Here is a 27,928-nt window from a genome sequence, read left to right on the forward strand (position 1 = left end):
CTGTTGATGGAGAGTACTATCCAGGATCTTTTACCAACGCAAATTTCTGTCCAAGTCAGTTATAAAAAAATATTTTATTTCTCACGTCTTTTAAATACTTCAACAAGCATATAATTTTAAAGTCTATCTATCTATCTATCTATCTATCTATCTATCTATCTATCTATCTATCTATCTATCTATCTATCTATCTATCTATCTATCTATCTATCTATCTATCTATCTATCTATCTATCTATCTATCTATCTATCTATCTATCTATCTATCTATCTATCTATCTATCTATCTATCTATCTATCTATCTATCTATCTATCTATCTATCTATCTATCTATCTATCTATCTATCTATCTATCTATCTATCTATCTATCTATCTATCTATCTATCTATCTATCTATCTATCTATCTATCTATCTATCTATCTATCTATCTATCTATCTATCTATCTATCTATCTATCTATCTATCTATCTATCTATCTATCTATCTATCTATCTATCTATCTATCTATCTATCTATCTATCTATCTATCTATCTATCTATCTATCTATCTATCTATCTATCTATCTATCTATCTATCTATCTATCTATCTATCTATCTATCTATCTATCTATCTATCTATCTATCTATCTATCTATCTATCTATCTATCTATCTATCTACGCAGTAACATATCCGTCTGTTATACTATATACATTTCTTATCCCGTGGTCTAGGGAATTTCAAGCTATTTGCATTTTATATATTAATGACGTAATTACCCCCCCACCTCGCCTCCCTTCTGAAGATGAAATGTTGCTAATTTATACACAATCAAGTTACTCAAGTTCATAATGGTCGAGTAATTATTGAATAGTTCTCTTCTTCCCTAGAATGAGAAAGCTCTTTCTCTTGTGCACTACAAAATTAATTGTTTGAACAAGGTGGCAACTAAAAGCGATCCCATTTAGTTCACTTAGTAGACGACCGGGGGGGGGGATTTATGACTTATTTTTTACTTTCATTTTGCTTATTTTAGGTGAGAGTTTAATGTTAAATCATCACTTGCCTCCAGGGGGTTTTGAGGTTAACCTCCCTTCTTCTATAAAACAAAAAATGATACAAATGACAGCCACCAAATTATATGAGCGTAGCCAAGGGGGATTTTGAGTTTAAAGCCCACTCCAATTTTTTTTAAAATGATAAAATCCCGTTTTAAATATAAGACTTAAGCATCAATAGTCACAAGATACTAGCCAAGAGGCAGGGTCGGTCCTAGCGATTGAGTGGCCCTATGCGGAACGGGTTGCGCGGGGCCTAGTCTGGGTAGGGATAAGGATAAGTTAAAATAAAGGTCTTAATAAGAAAATAAATTCGTCTTTGCATTTTATTCATTCTTAACTAAGTACAAAATCACGATCAAATTAACTTTACTTTTCGATCCTTGCGTGAAGGATCAAAATTCTGTTTCCTACATAGATCAGGCTCAATAGCAAGAATTGCCAACTTGTTCAATCTCTCTTCGTGAATTGTTGACCCCAAGTAATTCTTGATTAGTTTAAGGCGCGAGAAGCTTCTTTCACCAGATGCCACAGTTACGGGTATTGTTAAAAAAATTCTGAGTGCAACAAAGTAGTTTGTGAAAGCAGTGTACATTTCATTAGTGGACAGATAAGCTAAAATTTCTACCGGGAATTTGGTGGTATTTGGTAGAATATGCCTTAAACATTCCATTTCAACTGCTATTTCTCGCCCACATATATCTGCCGACTGGTCTGTTGATGACGCCAATGCTTGCTCAAGGCTCCCTGCAAACTTTCTAATGTCCTCAAGCTGAAGGCTCTTGAAGCTGACAAGAAACCCAAATAAATTGTGGTTTGATTTCAGCTGTTCAAATCTCAGCTGCATGGATTGAATTGCAGTGTCCACAATTCTGTTGAAGTAATTTATCCTGTAGTCATCTTCAGCATTTCCAGATGTGAAGTTTTCAAAAGATTTATTATACTGCCCTTTCCTTTGACGTTTGGCTGGAAAGATTGCAACAACTTCCATGTTTTCAGCTAATTTCTTTGCTGTCACAAGAATATGAACAAACCTATCAACTCTCAGTTTCTTTAGCCAAGTCATCAAGTTGTTGTACGAGTCCATAGCAGTGTTCAGACCTACTGTTTCACCTTGCAGTTCTTTACTCACAGAACTGACTTGGAAGAGCACGTCCTACCATAACACAAGTGACACTAAGACTTTGTACTGCTTCAATGTTTTATACAGTATTTCTGATTTACTTTTAATTAACGCATCATTAGTCTCTTCAGCTAATTCATCGAGTGCATCACAAATTTCAGGTAATTGATTACGAAGTGCTTTGACACTATCTATTTTACATTCCCACCTCGTTTAGCACTGAGGTTTTACAGACAGATTGGAAACATGCTTTCTGAATAGTGACCATCTCTTTCTAGATGCTGAAAGATAGTGTACACGCGTTGTATAGTTACAAAAAAAGGTTGACGCATCAGGGCAAGTTTTGACCATGTCTGCTACCACCAGATTGTAATTAGGACACGCACATGGAATAAAAAATGCTCTTTTGTTAATATGTAAAAGCCGTTTTTGAACTCCAGAATGGACGCCTTTCATGTTTGCACCATTATCATAACCTTGTCCACGAATATTTTCAACATTTACTTCAAGCTTCTCCAGCTCATTCACTAGTACATCGCGTCTTGTCAAATTGTACTTTTCCAGCTCATTCACTAGTACATCGCGTCCTGTCCAGTTGTACTTTTCCAGCTCATTCACTAGTACATCGCGTCCTGTCCAATAGTACTTTTCCAGCTCATTCACTAGTACATCGCATAAGTCTTCCCAGTTGTACTTTCCACAAGAAGAAACTTAATAAAACGTTCGTGTACAGCCATAGGCTCTTTTACATTAACCCAATTTGATACTTACCGGATAGTTAATGACATCTGCTCTTTGTGACTTATGTCTGGGGTACAATCCAATGTTACTGAAAAATACTTTGCATTCTTGATGTCTCGAAGGATATCATTCACCACAGCATCAGCTACTATAGTAATGAGTTCGTTTGGAATCTTCTTTCCCAGGTAATGATCATGAATTTCTGCATTGGTAACACGCCGAAGATGTTCCCCCATTACTGGATCAAATTTTGCGAGTAATTCTACTAGACCTATGAAATTCCCATTACTTGGCTCTTCAAGCAAGTCTTTCAAAGGTCCCTCTGAAAGCTAAATTGCGCTCCGCTAGAAATTGTACAATCGCAACTAGTCTTGGAAAAACTTGATTTCAACCTTTAGTTTCAAAATAAAGCATCACCTGGTTAACTTTGTCAATGCCTGTTTTTTTTACTTAGTCTTGCTCCAGCTTCACAGCAACTGGTCATGGCGTCTAAATGCCTTTGCGATTTTTCATGCTCTGCTAGCATTGTGGTACAGCTTTGCCACTGGTCAAATCCTTCATTTAAAAAGGAACTTTTTTTGTTTTCCCAGTAGACGACAGTAGAAACAATAGATCTTGTCTGCTGACACAGAATATATCAGCCAAGGACGCAAAATACTTTCACCATTACTCAGTTTTCGTTTGCAATGTCTACCATCCGTATTTTTCGGAAAATTCTCCAAACTAATCTCAGATTTGACCTTTTTGTAATAAACAGTCAATACAAGATCTTTCCATTTTTTCTGGCCACATGGCAGGATCATCCAGATTCCTCAATGGATCAACCACATTTTGTTCATTATCCATAACTACGTGTTGATCAGTTGTTACATTATTGTCTTCTCTTCTTACGACATTCACCACTGCAGTTTTTGCATTCTTCCTAGAATCTGTTTCAGCTGTCTCGATAGAAGTAGGCCCTAATTATATTCTCAATTTCGGGTTTTGATCGTTTAAAAACGTACGTAGGGCGTCCATCTGGTTCTTAGCTGAAGCCTCATTGGCTTCTTTTCGCAGCCAGATACATATTTTCTACAAACATCCCTTGACCTTTGAGGTCATTTTCTATCTATCTTTCAACAAAAACCTGCTAAATATCATCTAGATCTAGTAAATTCTAGTAGATCTGAAATCGTTGTAGTAGGCCTATAGTCTAATGTTGACTGATAGTCTTAGTTTAGTCTTTATTTAATATCAAATCTGTCTAGATTTAGAACTAGACCTAGATCTATATAACATTTTCATTGTAGGCTAATTCTAGATGTATATATGTCTCAGATCTAATAATTTTTTTTTTATGAGATTGAGATAGATTTTGATCTACTTTATATGCCGGTGACTTTTAATGTAAAAAAAAAAGTATTGCAACTTCCGGTTTTTGGTAAAAATTCGCCCTATTATTATATTTTTATTTAAATATGAAAGCTGACAACGAGTTGTTTTTTTTCGCATAAGATTTGTGTTTTCCATATTGAATGACAACCCGAAATAACAATTTTGTCTATTTTTCAGGAGATTTTAATAATAATTTCCACGACTTTTTCGTATATTTTGCATCATTATGCAATAACACATATAATTAGTGGGGGGCCTATGAAAGCGCGAGGCCCACTGCGGTCGCATTGGTTGCAGTGGCTCAAGACCGGCCCTGCCAAGAGGAGTTTTGAGTTTAAAATCTCATTCAGCGGGGTTTGAAGCTAAAAACCAACTCTTCAATATAAAATTAAAGCAAACTATACACACAAAATTTTATGAGCGTAGCCAAGAGTTTAATCCCCCCTTTTCCAGAGGGCTTTCATTTTAAGATGGTTTTGAGTTTAAAACCCTCTTCAGATATCTTTGAGGTTAAAAAACCTCTGAAGCAGACTACAGTCACCAAATTCTATGAGCGTAGCTAAGGGGGTTTTGACTTTGTTTAAAAAAAGCTCCAGAAATTCTTTTTTGTTTACCCCCCCCCCCCTAACCGACAGATGGTTTTATCGATAAAACTTCCCGTTTAAATCCTTTTTCAAACGTCAATACTTGAGCCAATTGAAACTCTCCTTGTTGACTTGGTCGTCCTGTCTCCAGTGACCAGTTGAAGTGTCGCAATACTAAGACATACTAGAATGTTATTACAGCAATTGAGGGAAAGAAAAGTTGAGAAAATGTATGACAGGATCAAGTAGACTTAGATGACCATTAAGTTTGCTACTTGACATTGCTGTGTCCTGGGGACAGCACTAACTTGAAGGATGTGTAGCCGGATGGATACTGGCACTTCGGGCTCATATTTAAATCAAATAAATAAAAAAGATCGTCATGTCTGCCAAATGTTCTTGAGGGAGAAGGGAGATCATTCCAGGCGAATTCTGCGAGCGAGATTCAAAGTCTCGGACAGTTATATCGATGTAATAAACTACGTGATAAGACATGCCATGCGAAGAACAAGGGAAAATAGTGCAAAGCCATAGGCGTAGCCAGGATTCTTTTCGGGGAGGGTTGGGGGGGTCTTCCCCCCCATTTATATATATGTATGTATGTATGTGTGTGTGTGTGCATAATTAATCTTTATTACATCCTAACCCTTCATTCTTTCGGAAGACGTTTATTGTTTCCTAGAATAGGCTCTTTCTGGAATGAATGGAAAAACCGTAAACACCCCATCCTTTCCAGCAATGGGGTCTAGGGGAGGCTCGCAGCGCTCCCCCAGGGAGGTTTGAGGCTAGGCACTATTTCCGGTATTTTAAATAGAAAGAAATGCATATTCTGAGGTATCTGCAGTGCATTATCCTGCTATTAAAAAAAAATTAGTTCAAAAACCTAATCTGCTGTTCTTACTTAGGACAAGGTTACAAAGACAGTTTGTGTGGAAACATAAACACAAAATCGTCCCCCGAAGTGGTCCACTCTGGCAGGTAAAAAGGCAGGTTTCAATATTTTCAGAAAGAAAAGATAGTGAAAATCCGACATCATAATATTTTAGACCATTCAAAGTTCTGATGCAACGGCTACTTTTTTCTTTTCTGAAAGCGAAAAATCTAATCTTTTAAATCACTTATGCAAGCAGTTTTTTCATAAAAACACACCACTTTTCATTATTCACTAGTAACAAACATGGGAGGCTCTTTAGTAGTGGAGATGACTATGTACAATATCTGTAATACATTGATGAAAATGGTTTTAGATTTTTTACAAAAAAATTTTTTTTTACATTTGCATTACTAAGTTTTGTAAGTTCTGTCAAGCAAACTACTACATTTACACACAAAATGTTTTTTTAAAGAGAAAACAAAAATCTATTTAGTATACATATAAGTTGAATATAATTTAAAACAACAATTAATAAGTAGTTTTTCATATTATCGCATAAACTGCAGCGTTGTATTGCAACTATAGAACACCCAATTAAAGAATTTTATGGAAATGTGTTTTTTTTCTTGAGGATTTGAATAAGAGATTAACCCTTTACAAACAATTAGATCAATACATATATTAAACTTAAATGAATAACAGCACCAGGGACCAAGTTTTTAAGAGAGAAAGTAGCGATAACGCACCAAGCGAAACTAACCTCTAGACTCTAGACCAGTGTTTCTCAAACTGTGTGCCGCGGCACATTAGTGTGCCGCCGAAGATTTGCAGGTGTGCCGCGGGAGTTTTTAGAACGCCACACGAGCAGCGTTACACAGGTCTGCCTAATATTAAATTTTGATTTTACGTTGCGGTGACATCTCCACTTGCAATGACCAGTAGTAGTAGTGGATCTTTCCATTATGACGGAAAGGGCTGTTAGCTATTCAGGTTATGGAATTGTCCACTATACATATATTATTATAATGAATAAAATGTTGGCCGCCTTAGCAGACGCACAGCAGTTCTCGAATTGGTAACGATGTGTTTCATGTAAATTGGTTAGGTGTATGCTAATAATAACAAATTATCAATAAGCCTTATTCATTGTTATCCATGGAGAAATACGCTAGCAAGGATGAAACTGCGAAAGCGTTAAATGAAAAGCAAGGAACCAAACGAAGGTACAAAGAAGATTACACCAGATATGGTTTCATATCTTCTGAACCATGGCATTCTGTCTGATCTGCAATGCAACTCTGTTGAATGAGGCGCTTGTTTCAAGCAAATTGAAGAGACACTTGGAAACTAAATATCCAGCTGTAAAAGCGCAACCGAAGAAATACTTTTGAAAACATCAGGGCTCAACAAAATAAACAAGCTAAGACACTTACGAACTACCTAAAGCTGCCAGAAAAGGGATTGATTGCAAGTTATAAGGTTGCTCAGTTATTAGCCAAACACAAGAAAGCACACACAGAGGCTGAATCAGTCATTGCACCAGCTTTAGCAATAGTTGTTGAAACTATCCTTGGACCCAATGCTGCCGAAAAAGTTAAAAAAGTTCCTTTGTCAAATGATACTATCTCGCGCAGAATTGAAGACTTATCGTCAGATTTACAAGATCAAATCTGCGAACACTTCGACTGGGCTGACGATGACGTGTCTCTGCTGTGGACTCTTCAAGTTGATGAATCCACAGACATTAGTGGCAAAGCCCAGCTGCTAGCCTATATTCGATTCATAAAGGATGAAAAATGTGTCAACGAATTCTTATTTTGAAAAGGCTTACCAACTACGACCAAAGGCGAAGATATTTTCAAAGTGGTGAACGAAAATGTTTTGCTATTCAAACTACAGTGGGAAAACTGTCAGCGTTTGCACCGATGGCTGTCCTTCCATGAAGGGAAATAGAAAGGGATTCTTCACTCTTGTGCGTCAAGAAAATCCAAATGTATTAGTTGTTCACTGCATGATCCACAGAGAAGCTCTTGCCTTCAAATCTTTACCAAAAGATTTGATGTTTGCTCTGGATCAAGTGATTCAAGTTGTAAACTTCATCAAATCTCGACCGCTTGCATCCCGACTTTTCTCTCAGCTCTGTGAAGCAATGGATTCAGACTAGAAATGTCTCCTGTATCACACCAACGTTCGTTGGCTCTCCAGGGGAAAACTGTAAAAGCGCGCCGTCCAACTCAAGGCTGAGCTGATTTCATTCTTGGAGGCTGAAAAAAAAAGACTTTGGATTTTCTATTCATGACGAGATCTGGTGGTTAATGTGACGTTTCTCCCTGATTTATTTGACAAATTAAATTCAAGGACCATCGGAAACCATCATCACTGCATCCTCAAACTGAATCATTTGGTGAAAAATTGTCTTTGTGGCAAACTAAGATCTCGAAAGGAGTCTTCGACTGCTTTCCTACTTACAATGGATGTGCTTCAACTAAATAAATCACCCCCGAAATTCTGGACACTTTGACACAATTGCAGTCAGCATTGTGGCATTAATTTTCAACAGTTGGAAGTAATGAATATGGACGGTTCAGTTATCCATTTGGAAACAATGAAGCTACAAATTTGACAACTGAAGAAGCAGAGAAGCTCATTGATTTGAAGAAACGATGCCGTTCTTAAGTCAAGTTTTGCCGAGAAATGCCTGGATGTGTTTTAGATTTTAATCAACAAGTTATATCCTGCAATCAGTTTAAAAGCAATCAAAATAATTCTTCCATTTGCATCTTCATGGTTTTGTGAGTTTGGATTTTGAGCACTGACTGAAATCAAGTCTAAGAAAAGAGAGAGACTTCTTACAATAGACGATGAAATGTGAGTTTGTTTGTCGACTCTGGAGCCTCGATTAGATCACATTTGCTCTCAAAAACAGGCCCACCCTTAACCCTTAACAAAATGGTCAGCTAGACATACACATGTAGGCCTAGTGTACTGTACGACGTATGTGTATAGTCGATGATACTACAAGACTACCCTGCATTTTTTTCATTACGCGTTATGCAATAGTGTTTGCTTAATGTATTACTTAAAAACAGGTAATTTTTTTTTCTTTTTATTATAAAACAACTGTTGATCTTCGTGGTGTGCCGCGAAACTTTTGTAGTTTTTTTTTACTGTGCCGCCAGACAAAAAAGTTTGAGAAACACTGCTCTAGACCATCGGAATGTCCAAAAAAAAAAACATTCTTCTAATCCAGAGTCATTTCGCCCGTATGCAAATTACCACCCCAGTGGGTACGAGCAATAATGCTGTAAACGTAAACATAGAGTTGAAGCTAGGTGCTGAAACAAATGATACATACATAGATAAAACATAAATGAATTACAGCACCAGAGACCAAGTTTTTAAGAGAAAAAGTAGTGAATTTAAAATGCTACGAAAATACCCACTGAAGCTTCTATATGTCATGTGTTTATGTTGTCCACTTGTCTTTGTGAGAGATATACAATTAGAGCCATCGTTTGTCTAATACATGCCTAACGGCTGTGTCGGCTCTATCGAAGTTGTTAGTGAACGGATGCTGCGGGGGTGGGGGAGGGGCTAGCTGGGGCTTGTGACCTTTGACCACTGGGGTGGTAATTTGCATACGGGCGAAATGACTCTGGATCAGAAGAATGTTTTTTTGGACAATTAGATCAATTAGATATTCATTATAAGACATCAGTTAGGCCAGGTTCACATTTCACATTCACTTTCACCTATTCATTGGGCTGCTGGACCGCTGGGGCACCATACAAGATCTGTGAACCTTTTTTTTCCATTCTTCTTTGTCATTTGTCTTTGATATAATTTCACTCTGATGTTCTTTCTGAAATTAATGAAGTCTGCCTTTTTACCTGCCTGGGTGGACCACTTCGGGGGGCGATTTTGAGTTTGTGTTTCCACAAAAACTGTCTTTGTAATCTTGTTTTTATTCATGTATTGTCATGGATTAAGAGTGTGTGCAATCATAAGCTTTGTAAAAATAAGTTATCATTATGCAGGCTGTTTTCTTTTTGTGCGTGTGAGTGTGTGCTTGTGAGTGTGTATGTTTTTGTGTGTGCGTGTGCTTTGGAGAAATCTTTGGTATATTAAAATATTAAAGAACGACAGATCTTCGATTAGAAGCGACGTTTGAAATGCTATGAACAAAATAAAGAATGTAAAGAAGAAACATCACGAGAATAATAAGATAACTTCAAAAAGCTACTCTTCTTAGTATTTCCTGCTAAGCTCTGGATATGAATGTACTTTAAACTCATGCCTCGCTACTTCTGTGTTGAGAGTCAAGGGATGCGTCTAGGGATTTTATTTTTCTTAACCCATGGAGGAATCATGGGTTATTTCCCTTTCTCGATTTTTTTGTGTGTGCATGAAACAAAGAAAAAAAAAATAACGCAATAAATTTGGCACCAAGTCACTAGACTGACAGGCTCGGACAAGCTCAGACAGCCCGAAATTCGAGGTTTCAGAGACGCATGGTGTTGGCTTTCTGGCCAGATTTGTGACTGTCATAGTTTGGTTGTTCGAACTGATCGCCTATGTAGGCCTACACCAGCTCACTTTGGTTGTTCGAACTGATCGCCTATGTAGGCCTACACCAGCTCACTGTGGTTGAGATGCTTCAAAGGCAAACGATGGTTTATCGAGTGGTGGGCGGAGTGTAACCCTTTCGATCTTGGGGGCAGATGAAGTTGGGCTGATCTGTTTAACGGAAGACGAATAACGAGTGTGCCATGTGGCCAGGACAACGGCAAGCCGCCATGGCTTCCCAACGAACGTTGGTGGCTCGTTGGAAGCGTCTTGGGAATCCGAGGTTTACAAGCTGAGTATTTAATTATTATACAAAATATTGGTGTCTATTAATTATGTGTGTGTTTGTGTGTGTGTGTAATTAAATATTGTCTTTTTTTGTAACTATTCCTTGGGCTTTCATGTATTTCGTTATTGAGAGTGTCTTTATAGCACTCTCAAGAGCTCCTTCAAGGAATGCGATATCGACATTCACGGCTGGGAAGCACTAGCTATAGGTCGCTTCTCATGACGTGAAGCTGTAAGTCTCGGAGTCTCGAGATTTGAAGCAAGAAGAGTGGCCGAACCAACAAAAAGCTGAGAGAAGAAGCAGGCCTGTCTGCAACTGACCAAACCTACCCATGCCTCGTATGCGGCCGGCTTTACAAAGCGAGGATCGGTTTTTACAGCCATCTTCGAGCTCATAGGAAATGAGAATGTGCTCATCTTGGATCACGAAGGAGGAAGCTATATATATATATGCGTAACAAATATATATATTATATATATATATATATTTCGTTATTAGTAAAAGCCATTAAAAAAATTAATTATTGCACGTATACCCTTGTACGTTTAAAATATGATAGACTATTAAGTTTACTAACAACAACAATATTAAAAAATGTATATTGTTATAAGTTCCTGGAATTCCCACTTGTCAAGGGTCAACTTAACCTGTAATTCTTTGGTTTGGCCCTGGCTACACATTATACTCACCAGGAGTAACCATTCTACCCTCTAAGAGTCTAGACTATAGCCTACTCACCAACTAACGTGTATTGTAGTAAGGTTTTTGATAGTAGCATTTCTTCCTGCAACATAGTAAATAGATCAAGTATGTACTTAGCAAAGTACAAAGTAAATAGTTCTTGAGTGTATGTGTGTGCTAGTGCATAAGTATGTGTCTGCGTGTGTATGTGTGAGTATATGTGTATGAGTGTAGGTGTGTGTCATGACAATACTACGATACCCATTTTAATTACGCCAAAGGAAATAGAAGTTACGAACATATGACAGTAGGTAGCCCCACACACCAGGGGCATAGCTAGTAATTTGCCATCGTTGAGGACCCGGGTGCTTGACCTCTTTGATGGCCCCTGCATTTTGCGTAATATTAAATATTTAATGTAAAAATAAAAACCATTCATTTGGGGCCCCCCTCCCTCCCCCCACCCTAGCTACGCCACTGCCACACACACTACAAGATCTTAGCTCTTACGTATTTCAACATTTGAATGAGCACTTGTAACTCACGACTAAGACTCCGTTATCTAAACACCAAGAGGCTGCTATAAATTAGTAGCCACTAGAGAGCGCAGCAGTCAACAATGACTAAGGAACTACGGTTTTAGTTTTCTGTTACCAATAATCAATACAACAGAAACTTTCGTTATTTGGACCTTTGTCGAATTTGGGACACTAGTTATTGAACTGTGACCATTTAAAAAAAAATAGATTTGTGGACTTTTCTGAGAATGTATTTCAACTGTATTTATGGTGTATATATTTGTGAGTGATTTTCTTTTTTTTTTTTCTAAGTTTAAAAATGAAAGTGCTTGCTCATCAGATAACAAAAAATTAAATATGAAAATTTAATATTATTATTGGGGCTACGCGTTCTGATGAGTTTGTCACTTAACAGTATCTTTATTCCACATTGTTAGTAGCATGTTTGTTGAGACGGAATGTATAATATTTAGCGGCCCCCGAAAGGGGAAAAAACCCTATTAGTTTAGTGTGGTCTGTTTGTCCGTCCGTCCCGTTTTAATCTCGCAAACTAGAAAAGATAGTGAAAATCCTACATCATAATATTTAAGACAATTCAAAGTTCTGATGCAACGGCTACTATTTTTTTTCTGAAAGTGAAAAATCTAATTTTTCAAATCAACTATGTAAGCAGTTTTTCATAAAAATACACCTTTTTTTTTTTTTACAACTATTCACTATTAATAGTTACAAACACGGAAGGATTATTTTGTAAGGGAGCTAACCATTTATCATATTTTCAACACATTTATGCAAACGGATTTAGATTTTTTGTAAAAAAAATATTTTTACAGCTATATTGCTAAGTTACATTAGTTCTGTCATTATATTTACTACATTTACAATAAAAATCATTACTTTTATTATTAAAGAGAAAAAATGTATTTAATATGCATATAAGTGGAACATTATTTAGAAAACAATTAATACGTATTTTACCATATTTTCTCGTGAACTGATACGCGGAGGATCATTACCATACACCAAACTAAAGGATTAAAAAAAAAATTTGCTGAAATATTTTGTTTCTTCATGAGGCCTTGAATAAGAGATCGACCCTTTACAAAAAAATTACATCAATTAGCAGGTTCACATCGAACTTCACATTCTGTTTCATCTATCCCTCGGTCTGCTGGACCGTTGGGGCACCACACATAATCTGTCAACATTCTTTCTCCATTCTTCTCTGTCATTTGCCTTTGATAGAATTTCATTCTGATATTCTTTCTGAAAATATTGAAATCTGCCTTTTTAACATGTCTGGGTGGACCACTTCGGGGGCCGATTTTGAGTTTGTGTTTCCACTCTAACTGTCTTTGTAACCTTGTTTTTTGTCATTATTTATGTATAAAAAAAATTACGTTCCTGAGCTCATATATTCTCAGGGTATGAATGTGTACAGTATTACATTATATGGACTGAAAGTTTTAAGGTTTTTATTTGTATAACATGTTGGATATTATGAATTGAGAATTTAGATTTAGTTGGTTTCCTGTATAGCATGAAGACGAATAGTTTTCTGTCGCTGTTTTTGGAAATCAAATCCATTATTTCCTGTGTTCAACTGGAATTTTAGGACTGTAGTTAAAAGTATCGTTATAGAATCATTAGCTATTTCTTATCCAGACTATAATAAATAATTGGTCCTTTATAACCTTGTTTTCAAAGTTTTACGCTCGAGATCATGTAGCTTTAATCTGGGGAGGTTTTTTTGTGGCATGGTCCACCAAACAGCTTCTTCCAGGTGTCTCGGTTCTGGATGAATCTCTCCAACTGCCCACTCCCCCCAATCTTGCCCCTCTGCTTGGCATCTACTTCCAAAGCTGGTCGTCATGTATATCTGGGCAGTCACCTCTTCCTGTTTCCTTTGGGGGTTCCAGGTTTTGACTTCTAATGTTGGATGCAGGCTTGCGAAGGGTGTGACGTATCATCGCCAGTGTCTCGGTAAAGTCTCCATGGTCTGCTGTTTCGTTCTGTGCAACTTCCTCATTAGTCCCTTGGATCAAGAAACATGACAAGGATCAAGATGCCTGTGTGTAATCGCTGAATGAACTCTTTATGTTGTGTCTGTAGTATTTATGTGTACTTGTCTGTTGCGTTGTTTTTATATGAGAAAAGAGTTCTTATAATCACAACAAATTTCCGTAGGATCAATAAAGCAGTTTTAGTCTTTGTCTTATTCATCTTGTCTGGCAAAACGATCATTAGAATCTTCCTGAGGCAGGTATTGATGAATACGTGTTGTTGTTTTTTTCATAATAATGACGGTGGTTCTCCAGGTCTCTGCCATAAAGTTGTGCTGTGTATTATCTTAAATAAGCTTTCTGTATATAGGTCGAATTGATATTGGTTTAAATGCGTCTTTTGAGATTTATAAAAGAAAACACAGTAAATTATTTTGAATCCCCTTGTCTTCACGTTAAAATTGTCAATTTAAAAAAAAAGCAGCTTAATAGATCAAAGCCATTTTATCGGGGCTATGGCCGGTGTGAAAACAGAAACTAAATAACTATATTCGTGCCATATTTGCTCAAACTGAGCCAGCCTAGCTGCATATAAGTTACTGTTTAAGGCACTAGATCCCACATGGAGAGTTTCCGGATTTCCGCAGTCTCTACAGGTTCCTAACGGCCAACCCTGATCCTAATTTAGTCATTTTAGAGATCTAAATTTGTGTTTATTACAATTAATCTTGATTATGTTGTAAAGGGCAAATCTCTCAATGAAGGCATCAAAGAAGAAGCTTTTCGCCTTGGTTAAATGTCTAGTATTTTCCATCCATATATCCATATAAAGCAATGTGATTCATAACAACGAATTTGACTAGAGTAACACCTTTAGTAAAATCACTAAATTTAGAAAGTCTTCAGGACAGAAGACTCAAAAGTAAGGAAGCAACTATACATAAAACACTGAACCATAATCTTCAAATACAAAAACAAAATCTAACAAAATACTCTGAAAGACACAAAGATAAAGGCACATTCCTCGTTCCATATGCTAGGACAAATGTATACAAATGCTCCTTCTTCCCTAGTGCTATTAGAGCATGGAATGGGTGGCCTGAGCTAGCCAGGAAAACAAGTGACTTGGCAGAATTTAAGTCATTGGTTAATATGCATGACTAAATGCATGACGCGTAGGACGTAATCATCTTCTTTTTTCGAAGTAACGTTTGTATTATATAAGTTAGGAAGATATGTATGTAGTTGTACTCTATTAATATGGTTCGATACATTGCTTATTTGTTGTTGTTGTAAAATAATTTCGACTTCTATCATACTAAATGCATTCTTTTTTTTTTTTTAACTAGAGCAAACATTTTATCTAAAATATAAGTATCTTATACGACAGAAAATACTTAATTTAGTAATATCAATTTTCTTCGAAACATTATTTTAGAAAAAAAAACAATACCATCTTCATAAATGTATTAAAAATATACTGAACAATCACCTCCTTTATTAATATAACCCTGTTCATTTTTTTTTACTACCAACAGTGAATAGTTGTAAAAAAATTTGTATTTTTACAAAGCTTATATCAACTCACTCTGTCTGTCTGTCTGTCTGGTCAAAAGTTTTTACACGTTATTTCTCCGAAATCGAATCTCGGATCAAGCTGAAATTTCGCACAAGTATTCTCTCTGAACTGTCGTCTCAATGATCCAGTGTTTGAACCCTGCCTGTCGCCATCCCACGCCGTCACAAGAAGAAACAACAGGAAGAAACTTAAAACGTTCATACACAACCACAAACTCTTTCACATTAACCATTATCTGAGAGATATTGGAGTACAATCTGGAGTACAATCCAATATCACTGCATTCTTGATGTCTTGAAGGATAGAATTCACAACATCATCAGCTACTACAGTAATAAGTTCGTTTTAAACCTTCTTTCCCAGGTAACGATCATGAATTACTGCATTTGTAACACGTCGAATTTCTGGATCAAACTTTGCGAGTAATTCTACTAGACCAGGAAATTCCCATTACTTGGCTCTCAATGTTCCCTCTGAAAGCTAAATTGCGCTTCGCTAGAAAGCGTACAATTGAAACTAGTCCAACGTTTAGTTTCAGAAAAAAGCATCTCCTGGTAAACTTTGTCAATGCCTGTTGTTTTTTTTTTGTACTTAGTCTTGCTCCAGCTTCACAGCAACTGGTCGTGGCGTCTTTTTTCATGCTCTGCTAGCATTGTGGTACAGCTTTGCCACTGGTCAATCCTTCATTTAAAAAGGAACTTTTTTGTTTTTCCAGTAGACGACAGTAGAAACAATAGATCTTGTCTGCTGACACAGAATATATCAGCCAAGGACGTAAAACACTTTCACCATTACTCAGGTTTAGTTTGCAATGCACTTAAGAGAAATGTCTACCATCCTTATTTTTCGGAAAATTCTTCAAAGTAATCTCAGGTGGACCTTTTTGTAATAAATCTAATAGTCAATACAAGATCTTTCCATTTTTTTCTAGACACATGGCAGGATAATCCAGATTTCGCAATGAATCGACCACATTTAGCTCATTATCTATGACGACATGTTGATCAGTTATTACATTATTGCCTTCATTTCTTACGACATGTTGATCAGTTGTTAGTGTTACATCATTTTCTTCTTCTCTTACGACATTCACCACTGCAGTTTTTGCATTCTTCATAGAATCTGTTTCAGCTGTCTCACTAGAAGTGATTGTTCTCATTTTCGGGTTTTGATCGTTTTAAAAACGTATTCTAGTTCTATTGGAACTTTCGCTTCGGTTAAAATTCGCACTATTATTATATTTTTATTTCAATATGAAAGCTGACAATGCTTTTTTTTATTCGCGTAAGATTTGTGTTTTCCATATAACAATTTTGTCTAATTTTCAGGAGATTAAAAAAAAATTTCCACGACTTTTTCGTATATTTTGCATCTTTATGCAATTGCAGATATACTTAGCGCGGGGCCTATGAAAGCGCGGGGCCCACTGCGGCCGCATAGGTTGCAGTGGCTTAAGACCGGCCCTGCCAGCAACAAACAACTACAGCAACCATTGTTCATGATGCGTTATTACATTTTATTCTATTGACTCTCTTGCTAGTGATCTCAGCACTTGGAGTGACCGCTGTCCTAGGATCAGAGTGTGGACTTAAAAATTACCAATCCTGTTCTCATTATAAACTAGTGACCACTGACACGTTTCAAGGTTTTATTTCTGCTGGGGAAAATTTCGATACCAAATGCAGGTGAGTAGTAACAAGTTACTTAATGACTTGACACAAAAGTTATGTTCACTCCTACTCGGACTCTTTCACCTGAAACTTTTTGAGCAAACGAACTGAAACAAATGTGCTTTGTTTCCTGGAATTCTTTCGAACAAATAAGTAGCTATAACAGTTTGATAATATATATATATATATATGTTGTTGCAGTATAAATGTTTTTGACAGTTTAAATTAATGTAAATTAGATATTAGATTCGTCGTGACGCAATGAAAAGCTATTTGGTTAATAATTAATCATACGCCATCGTTTTATAGCCCATGTTATTGGAGGTAATATTTTTGTTGTGAAACAATCCAATGAAAATGTATCTCGACATACATGTTAAGCAAAGAGAATATAATGTCGATTTCTGCGGTAAAATGTTACTTAAAGGAGCAATTGCAAAAAACCCCCAGTGCATCATTTGTAACGAATCTATGAAGCCAAATAAATGAGAAGCATAGTAAATATTTTAGAGGTAAGTTATCTCGTTAGCAAACCTCTTGAGACGATTACAACGAGATGTTTAAGAGAATGCTGGTTCAATTTCGGAAAAAATATGATTTCTTTAAAAATATTAATTGTTTCTTCTCAGATGATGCTCCAAGTTTGCTATTAGGTTAACGTTTGGTACTAAATAAGCATATTATAAAATAAACAAGAAGTTTCACTTGTCTCATTTTTGTCAAGTTATTATGAATTTCTGAAGTACCAACTAAGCCACCAACCAATTTCTCAGCTTCTCTGTCATTGAACATGAAAGTAAGAAACATAAATCTAAGCAAGTTGACAACTTAACAATCACAAATATTTTGTTAGACATGACATCTTAACTAATTCATTCATTTCATGTATTTTAATCTTTCACAGTAATTTCCAAGTTGCGTTAGAATGCGCTCGAAAAAGTGATTTTCTTAAAGGGTGTAAAGACGAAGAGTTGGTGGACTTCAACATGATAGATAATCTTTATAGAACTATTTGCAAAGACTTTAAGAAAGGTAATTAGACTTCGTACATCACATACTAGCTTTCAGCATTCTACATTTCGTAGGGATGTGTTGAAACGGAACAAGAACTGACAATCCAAAAGGTCTTACCATCCACAGAATAAAAAACCCATGTAGGAGTATCTGCTATTTCATTTGAAGTCTAAGTCTCGGACTCAGTAACTTAACGAAGAGATAGCGAGTGGGAAAGCCGCCCCAAGCACTGGAACCGTTAGGTTGTAATTCTTTATATAGGTTTTGTAAATTTTGTATATTCTTACTGGTCTTTTCATATAAACTAGCCGACCCGCAGCGTAGCATACGCCGTTATTTAGTGACGGGTGAACACTTCCTGAAAGACACAGTTGTCCTAATGGGGTGGGTTTGGGCCAACAACAGTGTGCGCATGCCTGAAGAGCGAGGAAGGCGCGGGTGCGGGCGGGGGGAGGGTTAGAGAGTGGGCGTGTGTGCGTGGTGTCCCGCATGGTTGGGTTACGTAAAGAACTATATACACAGATTACCTTCACTATTGGGAGATCGGGGGAGGGGCGCTGACCGGCCTTCCTGCACACTCATTCAGCCACTTCTCTAGTTGATTTCTCTTTATAAGTCCTAAGATTATCATTGCCGGAAGTGGTTACGGATATAAGCACAGGCTTTTAATGGCATGCGTCTCTAATAGCCACTAACAACCAGTCTCAATTCGGTGGCTCAGATTTCAGGTTCTGAGTTCGGCGAAATTGTTTACACTAACAGGAGAAAGGGCAAAAGTGAAAAACTGGCGCCTAAACAAGTAAGATTCGGGTAGGAGGGGCTCGTTAGTCTTGGCAGGCTATGTAGACAGGAGAAAGAAAACTCAATTCAAACCTATGCTTCTTGCGGCTATTTCCAAACATGGGAAAAACTTCGGGAGTCAACAATGAGCTGGTGACCATTAGGCAGTTTGCAGCACACTGTGACATAGTGTTACGCCATGGCAGAGCCTGCAATGCCGACTGATCCCTAACTGTATCGGCACTTGACGTGCCTTTGAAAAGATCAACTGTGTGGAGAAGGGGGAACTGCTATGTGGGCGATATTGTTTTGACCAAAGCTAATGCCCATACTCGCTTGGCGACTGACGGATGCCACTTACGTCATAACTATTGATTGTAATGAAAGTCGAGAGTACGTCTCTTAAAGCTTTAGGCTCTTCATCTTATCTGGCCTAGATAGAAGCAATCTTTGTCTGAGCAGGCTCCAATCATTAGCATCCTTTCTACAGCTCTAATACTCATGCACTGGTCAACAAAGAGAAAGGCTGGGTAACACTGGGAAGGGAGGGGGGGGAATCATCTTATTTCGTCCCCCCCCCCCTTTTCATCATAGATGCTGTGGTATGCTCGCCATTTGGAAAACGCCCTCTTTGAGGAACAATGAGTGAGGGTTTAACTAGACTTTCTTTCATTCCTGCCAAGTGCAGTGAACTTGATTTCATCCGACTCCCCCCTGAAGTCCTTCATTCATGAATATATCTTTCCTCTGCATGCATGTTTCTACCTAGACGCCTAGACTGCGAAACATGACCCGGCCATTTGTATTAACATTTTTTCTTAGAAACTTTTGACATTTTTATGCATATTAATCTCATTATATTTCATTTTGCAGACTATACAGAAAGTTCTAAATGTTTTCAATCTTCTGAATTTAAAGACGAAGTTGAAAGTTGTTTAAAGCATTTCTACACGGCACCGAACATGGTAAATGCAGAGCGTTGCTAGTAAGTTCAATACTTGATCACTTTCAAAGCCTTGCATTTGTAAGATATTTACAACAGATAATACAAATAACTCTCTGCAGATATGTTGGGCATCAAAGAAATGTATTGACGAGTGAAATTCAATAGTCGAGGTTTTTTTTTTTTTCTTCACACTAAGAAATCCCAGACCATTCGTTCTAGAAGGCCTGAACGCTGACCTGCAACGTCACAACCTGTGGGCAGTTTAGACCAATAGCTCGTTGCCACGTAGTACAGACCTATTTATATAATACAACATAATATATATAAAATGCACCAGTATATTTGGCCTCTGCAATAACATTCAGCCTGCTAAAATTAATTTGGCTTCTACATGTATATTTAGCTTGTGCGTAAAATGCCTTAAATATTGGCTGAGGCAGAAAGAAACATTAAAGTTATGAGAGTATTTGCTATAGAAAAATGCTGTGTATGTACATTTTGGTTATAATGCACAAATTGAACGACAAATTTCCTTACGGACAATAAAGATTATTATTATTATGTTAGAAATGAACGAGTAGTCATTCTCTGGCGCTGCCAGGGTCGAGTTTCGCTAAAGAGAAACAAAATTCATCGTAGTCCCTTTAACAGTTTCCACTGAGGAATTTTCTGGTGATGTGGCAGGTCTGCAGCAGTACCGCCCTCTGACAGGCAACGAAGATGTTCCTATTATTATTATTAACATATACACTGTAATAATTTAATCTGTCCAAAAGCTAAAGAAACAAAAATTCAGGCAAAAACTAGATTACAAAGAAGGTTTGTGTTATCATACTAACTCAGAAGCGGCCCCCATCGGATCAGCCTATTTGCAAGGAATATTCAAGACATGATTTTGTTTTGATTGTCCAAAGTGATTAATTTGGCGTTGCTGTTATCTATAGTTCGTCCATCGTGGTTCGATGATTACCACTTTTGGCATCCATGGGGCTGAGGGCTTTGCAATGGGGTTTTGTGCCTCCTCAAGTTGCTGTGAGATCTATGTGAGACCGGAATGTTCGGCCGCACTCTGGGCAGGTTATTCCAGCTGGAGCGAGTGTCATTGACCTTGCTTTTCTTCTCTGGCGCTTTTCTTCTGCCAGCGTTGTTCTCTTTTCCTCAGCAATTTGTGCGCCAGTTTTTACAGCGCGACGCCATGATGCTCTCTCAGATGGCAGGGTTTATGCTGAACGCTTTCGAAGAAGCTTTGTGGGTGTTCGTAAAGCGTTTTCTATGTCCGCCTTGTGAGCGCTATCCTTCCCTTAAACAAAAACAAACCCAAAACAATCTGTGATCGATAAGACAATTTTTCGACATTTTGGGCAAAATAATAAATTCGAATGTAAATATGTAAATATAAGGGATTTCCAACAGCCATGTAACACTTATATGCTTTTAAAATAATAAAAAAATAACCTATTATCGATAGCTAGGTTTCTTAGACACAGTTAATTAATATTTATATTTGTTGTAACATTTCTTGAACATTTTACAGATATATGGATAACTGATAAAGAAAATTCACCAAAAATTAAATTTCTTTATTAACATATTGTTTAAAACTTTACATAATCTCACTTACATTTATGTACAGTTTTAGAAGTGGTGTATTTTTTTTATCATTTTTATGAATAAATCGCTTGCATAATTAATTTAAAAAGCAAAACGGTTTGCTTTTAGAAAACAAAAAAATAGCCGTTGCACCTAAACGTTGCAAGCCACAACGCATGCTGAAACACGATTTTAAATTTCTCTTCTAGTTTTTGAGAACTGATTATGAAAGACGGATTGACGGACATTTTGCTCAAACCCAATAGCGGCTTTTCCTCCTTACGAGGACTGCTAAAGATTGAAACATTATCGGGTTATTTTTTTAAATATTTTACTTATATCATATTCTGGGCACTTTTTTAAAAATTCGCTGTTCAACAGTCGTTGTGTTATGAACGTTCAAGGCATTTAAAGTATTCCGCTAGAAAAAGAAGTCCTTGATTTCATTTCCCCCTCTCTCCACAATATTATTTTTCGAAAACATTTTTTTTTTCTGCGGTGACCTTCAAAATCTAAATCAACTTTATCAATCTGCTAGGTATCTTTTCTTTTCAAACAAATAGGTTGTATTTGCAATGTTGTTAGGGCCTAGAATTTTTTGAAAGTAAAAACATTAGTTAAACGGTTCTAAAAAAAATAGATATTTTGCGCGCGCAGAAACGTTGGAATATCCTAAGAGCCCTTAACCATCGTTCATTGTGCGATTGTCAGTCACATTTTGATATATTTTATTTCAGTCTTCTTAATGAGGTTGTGACTTGCTTTGACGGGCTGAATGCTGAAGAAACAGAGTGTGCCGACTCTGTCAGGTTCCTAGCCTCTACTGTGATGCGACCCTATCTTCATCCCATTGGAAGACTATACAGTTGTCCAGGTAATGTTAACTACATATTAGGGTAGGGTTGGTGAAAGCACTTTGCAGTATTAATATTTTTATAAACCTGGTGGTGGCACAGATGGGGGTAGTGGTGTGAGTGAAGTCAGCCGACGCAAATCGCCCCAGGCCAGCGCTAGAGGAGCGGTCAACCGTGACGAGTTACGACTGTCGGCCGAGACGAGTGTTAACATAAAGGTTCGGGAAGGATCGACGTCGTGAACAAAGCTCAGGAGCGTCACGAGAGTTGTAGTCATCTGACCACCTAGAAACGTCGAGCGGCGTTCTGTCCGGTTCTAGAAGGCCATTAGGGACCCTATATAAAGAGTGAAGGTGACACAGTCAAGTCGGTTCGGATAGGAGGTTCACGCCAGGGGTTCAGAACACGGTCGACTACAGCACAGTTCAGCGGTGTGGTTCTGTACGGAGCATTACGACGGTTCAGCGAGGAGTACTATCAAGTACAGTTGAGACGAACGGCCTCTTGATCTTGGTCTGTGATCGAGTCCGACACAACGAGCCTAGTGTGTGAAGTCACTCCTGAACTGTTGAACCCAGTGCAAGCCCGGAACGAGACGGAGAAGCCAGTGCTAGAGTTGGTACGTCGGTACGGCTATAAACGGAAAGATATTTGTTATCGGAGAGCTATTTGTACTGTTCTACGTGCTGCCAATTGTACAGTATTGGCTGTTATTTATGGACATTAAACCTTTACGTTATTTTGGAGCCCTGAGTTGTCAAGTTCTTTAAGTTGGTGGTGTATGGTGCAGTTTGCAGAGAGCCTGGATAGTGAGATTCGTAACAATATGATAACTCCTCTATTGCAAGAACGAGTTTTTTTTTTTCATTGATAAAGATTATGTCTAAAATTTGTGGTTGCGATGGATATTTTTCAAAATAATGCTTGTTGAAACAATGGTAGCTGAAAGAGTCTTTTAACGACTGTTTGGCAGGAACCACTAAGTTAAATATACATGAAGAGGCTAAATATGCATCTCATCTGTCATTAGTCCTTTGACTGTCGTCGTAGGGGTAGTGTGACAGTGCGCATAACAAAATCTCTCCACTTTTCCTGGTCAGTAGCTGTTCTAAGCAGGATATCAAGGGAGAGGCCAGTCCATTCTTTCACGTGTTCCAGTCAGCTTGTCCTCGCATGACTTCGTCCTTCCCCCATTGTACCTTGAAGAGTAACTATAGGCAGTGAGTTTATAATATGATCAAAGCAGCCCAGCCTTCGTCTTTTCTTTGTATTGATGAGTCCCTCCATTTTTGCCAGACAGTGCGTTGACTTGTTAAAGTACAAACTCATTTGTCATCTTTTATCTTATCTTATATAATACAGACGTTACTTCAAAAAACAAGATGATTACTTCCTACGCTTCATGCATTTAGTCATGCATATTAACCAATGACTTAAATTCTGCCAAGTCACTGGTTTTCCTGGCTAGCTCAGGCACCCATTCCATGCTCTAATAGTACTAGGGAAGAAGGAGCATTTGTACAAATTTGTCCTAGCATATGGAACGAGGAATGTGCTTATATCTTTCTGTCTTTCTGAGTATTTTATTAAATTTTGTTTTTGTATTTGAAGATCATAGTTCAGTGTTTTATGTATAATAGCTACTTTACTTTTGAGTCTTCTGTCCTGAACGCTTTCTAAATTTCTAAAGGTTTTACTCTAGTCAAATGCGAATATTCGCTTGTTATGAATCTCACTGCTCTATTTTGTGTCTGTTCTAGTTTCTTAATGTTTTCTTGAGTTGATGGGTCCCAAACAGAGGATGCATATTCTATTATTGGCCTAACCAAGGTTAATATTTTAGTTTTATGTTCTTATTTGATTTATAGAAATTTCTTTTAATAGATCCTAATGCTTTGTTTGATTTTTTGATAGCTTCATCAATATGGAGGTCGCATGACAGTTTTTCATTTATTATAACACCTAGGTATTTTGCGTTTTTAGTTTGTGTTACTGGTTTACCATGAATAAGATAAGTGGAATTAATGAAATTCCTGGCATCTGATACTTATCATTTTTTTAGAACATTTATTCTAAGGCTTGAATTCTTCTTTCCGCTTTAGCAAGTATTTACTTACAATCTAAATATACATGTAGAGGCCACATTTATTTTTTGTACAGTCTAAATATACACGTAGAGGCCACATTTATTTTTTGTACAGTCTAAATATACATGTAGAGGCCAAATTTATTTTTTGTACAGTCTAAATATACACGTAGAGGCCACATTTATTTTTTGTACAGTCTAAATATACATGTAGAGGCCAAATTTATTTTTTGTACAGTCTAAATATACATGTAGAGGCCACATTTATTTTTTGTACAGTCTAAATATACATGTAGAGGCCACATTTATTTTTTGTACAGTCTAAATATACATGTAGAGGCCAAATTTATTTTTTGTACAGTCTAAATATACATGTAGAGGCCAAATTTATTTTTTGTACAGTCTAAATATACATGTAGAGGCCAAATTTATTTTTTGTACAGTCTAAATATACATGTAGAGGCCACATTTATTTTTTGTAGAGGCTAAATATACATGTAGAGGCCAAATTTATTTTTAAAGGCTAAATATACAGAGGCCAAATTTATTTTTAAAGGCTAAATATACAGAGGCCAAATTTATTTTTAAAGGCTAAATATACAGAGGCCAAAGTTCCACCTCAACACAGAACTTCACTTCAGCGTTCCAGTTCTCCAGAACTTCAGCGTTTGGTTCCTTCAAAACTAACAAAGATTATTACGTCCTAATCTTATGCAGGGCAGCAGGGGACGGAAGTGGGCATGGGTCGAACTCAGGGACATCGGGAACACAGTTCGAAGTGCATTCCATACGACCAGGCAGCATTGTCAAAGTTTTATCGAGTTCTGTTGTTTCTGATTGCTCTTTTTTGTTGTGTATTTGTATTCCTTGGATAGAGTGTAACTGTAACTAGCCTGTGATTAGCCTATATGTAATTAGCCTTTGATTAGCCTATATGTAACTAGCCTGTGATTAGCCTACATGTAACTTGTCTGTGATTAGCTTATATGTAACTTGTCTGTGATTAGCTTATATGTAACTAGTTTGTGATTAGCCTATATATATATATAGTTCGTCCATCGGGGTTCGATGATGACCACTTTGTCATCCAGGGAGCTGAGGACTTTGCACTGGGGTTTTATGCCTTCTCATGTGGCTGGTGAGACCTATATGAGCCCGGAATGTTCGGCTGCACACTTGGCATGTTATTCCAGCTGGAGCTAGTGTCGTGGGCCTTGCTTTTCTTCTCTGGCATTTTTCTTCTGCTAGCGTTTTTCTCTTTTCCTCAGCAACCTGTACGCCAGTTTTCACATTGCGACGCCATGATGCTCTGTCACGTTCCTCTGTCTCCCAGGTAGCTGGGTCTATGCTGAACGCCTTCAGAGAAGCTTTGAGGGTGTCCCTGAAGCGCTTTCTTTGACCATCTTGCGAGCGCTTTCCTTCGTTTAGTTGGCCATACAAGAGTCGTTTAGGGATGCGGTGGTCTTCCATTCTGCAGACGTGTCCTGCCCATCGCAGATGGGACTGCATCAGTATTGTATGAATGCTTTGCAGACCCGCTCTTCGAAGGATTTCAGCATTAGGTATTTTGTCTTGCCATTTGCCATTCAGTATTTTTCTTAGATATGTCATGTGGAAATTGATTCAGTTTCTTTGCATGTTTTCTGTACACTGTCCACGTTTCTGAGGCATAGAGCAATGTAGGGAGGATGACGGTTCGATAGATCCCTAGCTTTGTATTTGTGGTGATACCACGTCTGTTCCAGACATTTTTAGACAGTCTAAGATAGGATGCACTGGCCTTGACGATACGCAGGTCGATTTCATGCCTATATGTAACTTGTCTGTGATTAGCCTATATGTAATTAGTCTGTGATACGCCTACATGTAGCTTGTACTTAAGGCATTCTGTTTTTCTCAAGGACAAATTACTCATATTTATTTTTTATTATCATTTTTTTTCTTTTTAAAACGAATTAACAACAGGCTATGAGGAAACAACAACAACATCAACAGTCCAGACAACTACAACAACAACAACAACAACAGCAGAAATATCCACAGTAATCGACACAGTGGAGAGCGAGTCAGAACCCCTCAAGACGGAGAGATCTCGTGAAGGGAATGGAGCAGGGTCGATAACTCACTATTATCTTTATGAATTCGTAGTTTTTTCTTATTGTATATTGTGTCTATTGTGATAGTGTAGTAAGACCCGCGGCCGTATGAAGTCTATGTATACGTATTTACGTATCTTTCTAGCCACGCAGCATCAAAACATGACCATGCTTCCACATCTAAAACTACTTGTGCTATGAATGCACATTTGCGCCAGTATCCCTAACATCTTTCGTCAATTGTCTGATATTCTTAATAGTTGTAACATAACACTAGGGACAAAAAGAGACTGTTATATAGAGGCATGTAATGGTGAATTAGAAGCATGCATCCTCTACAGTTAACAGGAGACCCAGGCTGACCAGAACTCAGTCCTGACGGATTGTTCTTTTCTCTAATTTTCTCTAATTTGAAAATTAAAAATGTCTCAACTGGATTACTTGGTCTATTTCATCAGTCCACAAAAAAAAAAAAAATATGACAGTGTTTTTTTTTTTACTTCCCCGCTTGATTGTTATACTACATATCAGACATTAACATTTCATTTTCACTTATTATATTGTCATAATATTTAATGTATTCATATCTTATATTACTTTATATTCGGTTGGCTACTTTATTGCAAAAGATGCACATTTTTGTTCCATTTTAGGGTCATATCTCAATGTCAGTTTACGACTTTGTACATATGTAGATAGATTGTGTCGTACCTAATGACTCATTTCTATTCTTGTGATATATCTAAATGGAAAATGATCATAGCTAGTGATGGGCAAAAGTTAACTAAAAAGTTGCTAACTTTTAGTTTAACTAAAAAAAATTAGTTAAGGCCAAAGTTTAATTTAAAAAAAAAGTTTAGTTAAAATCCTAGTTTAATTAATTTTTTTTAGTTACAAACTAAAAAGTTTAATTACAAATTTTACAAACTTTTTTAACAGACATACCAATAAATATTTAGATCTATCTAATTTGGAGAATATATGTAATAAATAATATAGAGGAGAAATAACTAGAGGGTGCACAGCTCACTAGAAAGCCTTTTGACCTTTACCCTATAATGGTCGCTATTCCCCAATGTATTTGAAAGGCGAGAAAAATAAACGTGTTCATTATATTTCTAGCAAGTTTCGCTGCTTGATAAACCCTGATAATTCCTTGCTTCTATTGATCTACATTTTGTTGCTTTTTTTTTAAACACCAGTGTGTTCCTGTATAGCTGCAGACAAAGAATTTTGCTTTACTATAGATCTAAAAGAAATGTCGACTCTATTTTATTTTAAAACTTTTTACTAGTAGATAGATCTAGAGTCTAGTGACGTCTAGTCTATTAGTATTAGAATTAGTCTATTACTACTATTAGATCTATAGGCATAATAGTCTATATTTAATTATTTTAGTCTCTTAGTCTTAAGTAGAGTCTAACTCTTAGCCTAGTCTTAGATCTAGATGTAAATTTAAAATTATAAGTCAATAATATAGATCTATTAATTGAAATCTATATTACTTTACTTTATTAGAC

At 37.0% G+C, this 27,928-nt stretch overlaps 1 protein-coding gene across 1 annotated transcript; it reads left to right on the forward strand.

Moving 5' to 3' along the window:
- Positions 1 to 26,906, forward strand: LOC106078307 (uncharacterized). Its single transcript, XM_056026084.1, has 6 exons — positions 1 to 54; positions 16,913 to 17,057; positions 17,947 to 18,074; positions 19,710 to 19,821; positions 22,110 to 22,246; positions 26,278 to 26,906. Coding segments are annotated over exons 1-6 (738 nt in total). The 5' UTR covers positions 1 to 53; the 3' UTR covers positions 26,493 to 26,906.
- Positions 26,907 to 27,928: the final 1,022 nt, after the last annotated feature.

This window comes from Biomphalaria glabrata, chromosome 4 (assembly GCF_947242115.1).
Source record: "Biomphalaria glabrata chromosome 4, xgBioGlab47.1, whole genome shotgun sequence".
NCBI classification, from domain to species: Eukaryota; Metazoa; Mollusca; class Gastropoda; family Planorbidae; genus Biomphalaria; species Biomphalaria glabrata.

Coding starts and splice junctions, on each gene's coding strand:
- LOC106078307 (XM_056026084.1), top strand. Junction 18,075..19,709: donor TTGCAAAGACTTTAAGAAAG/GTAATTAGACTT, acceptor TTCATTTTGCAG/ACTATACAGAAAGTTCTAAA. Junction 19,822..22,109: donor GTAAATGCAGAGCGTTGCTA/GTAAGTTCAATA, acceptor ATTTTATTTCAG/TCTTCTTAATGAGGTTGTGA.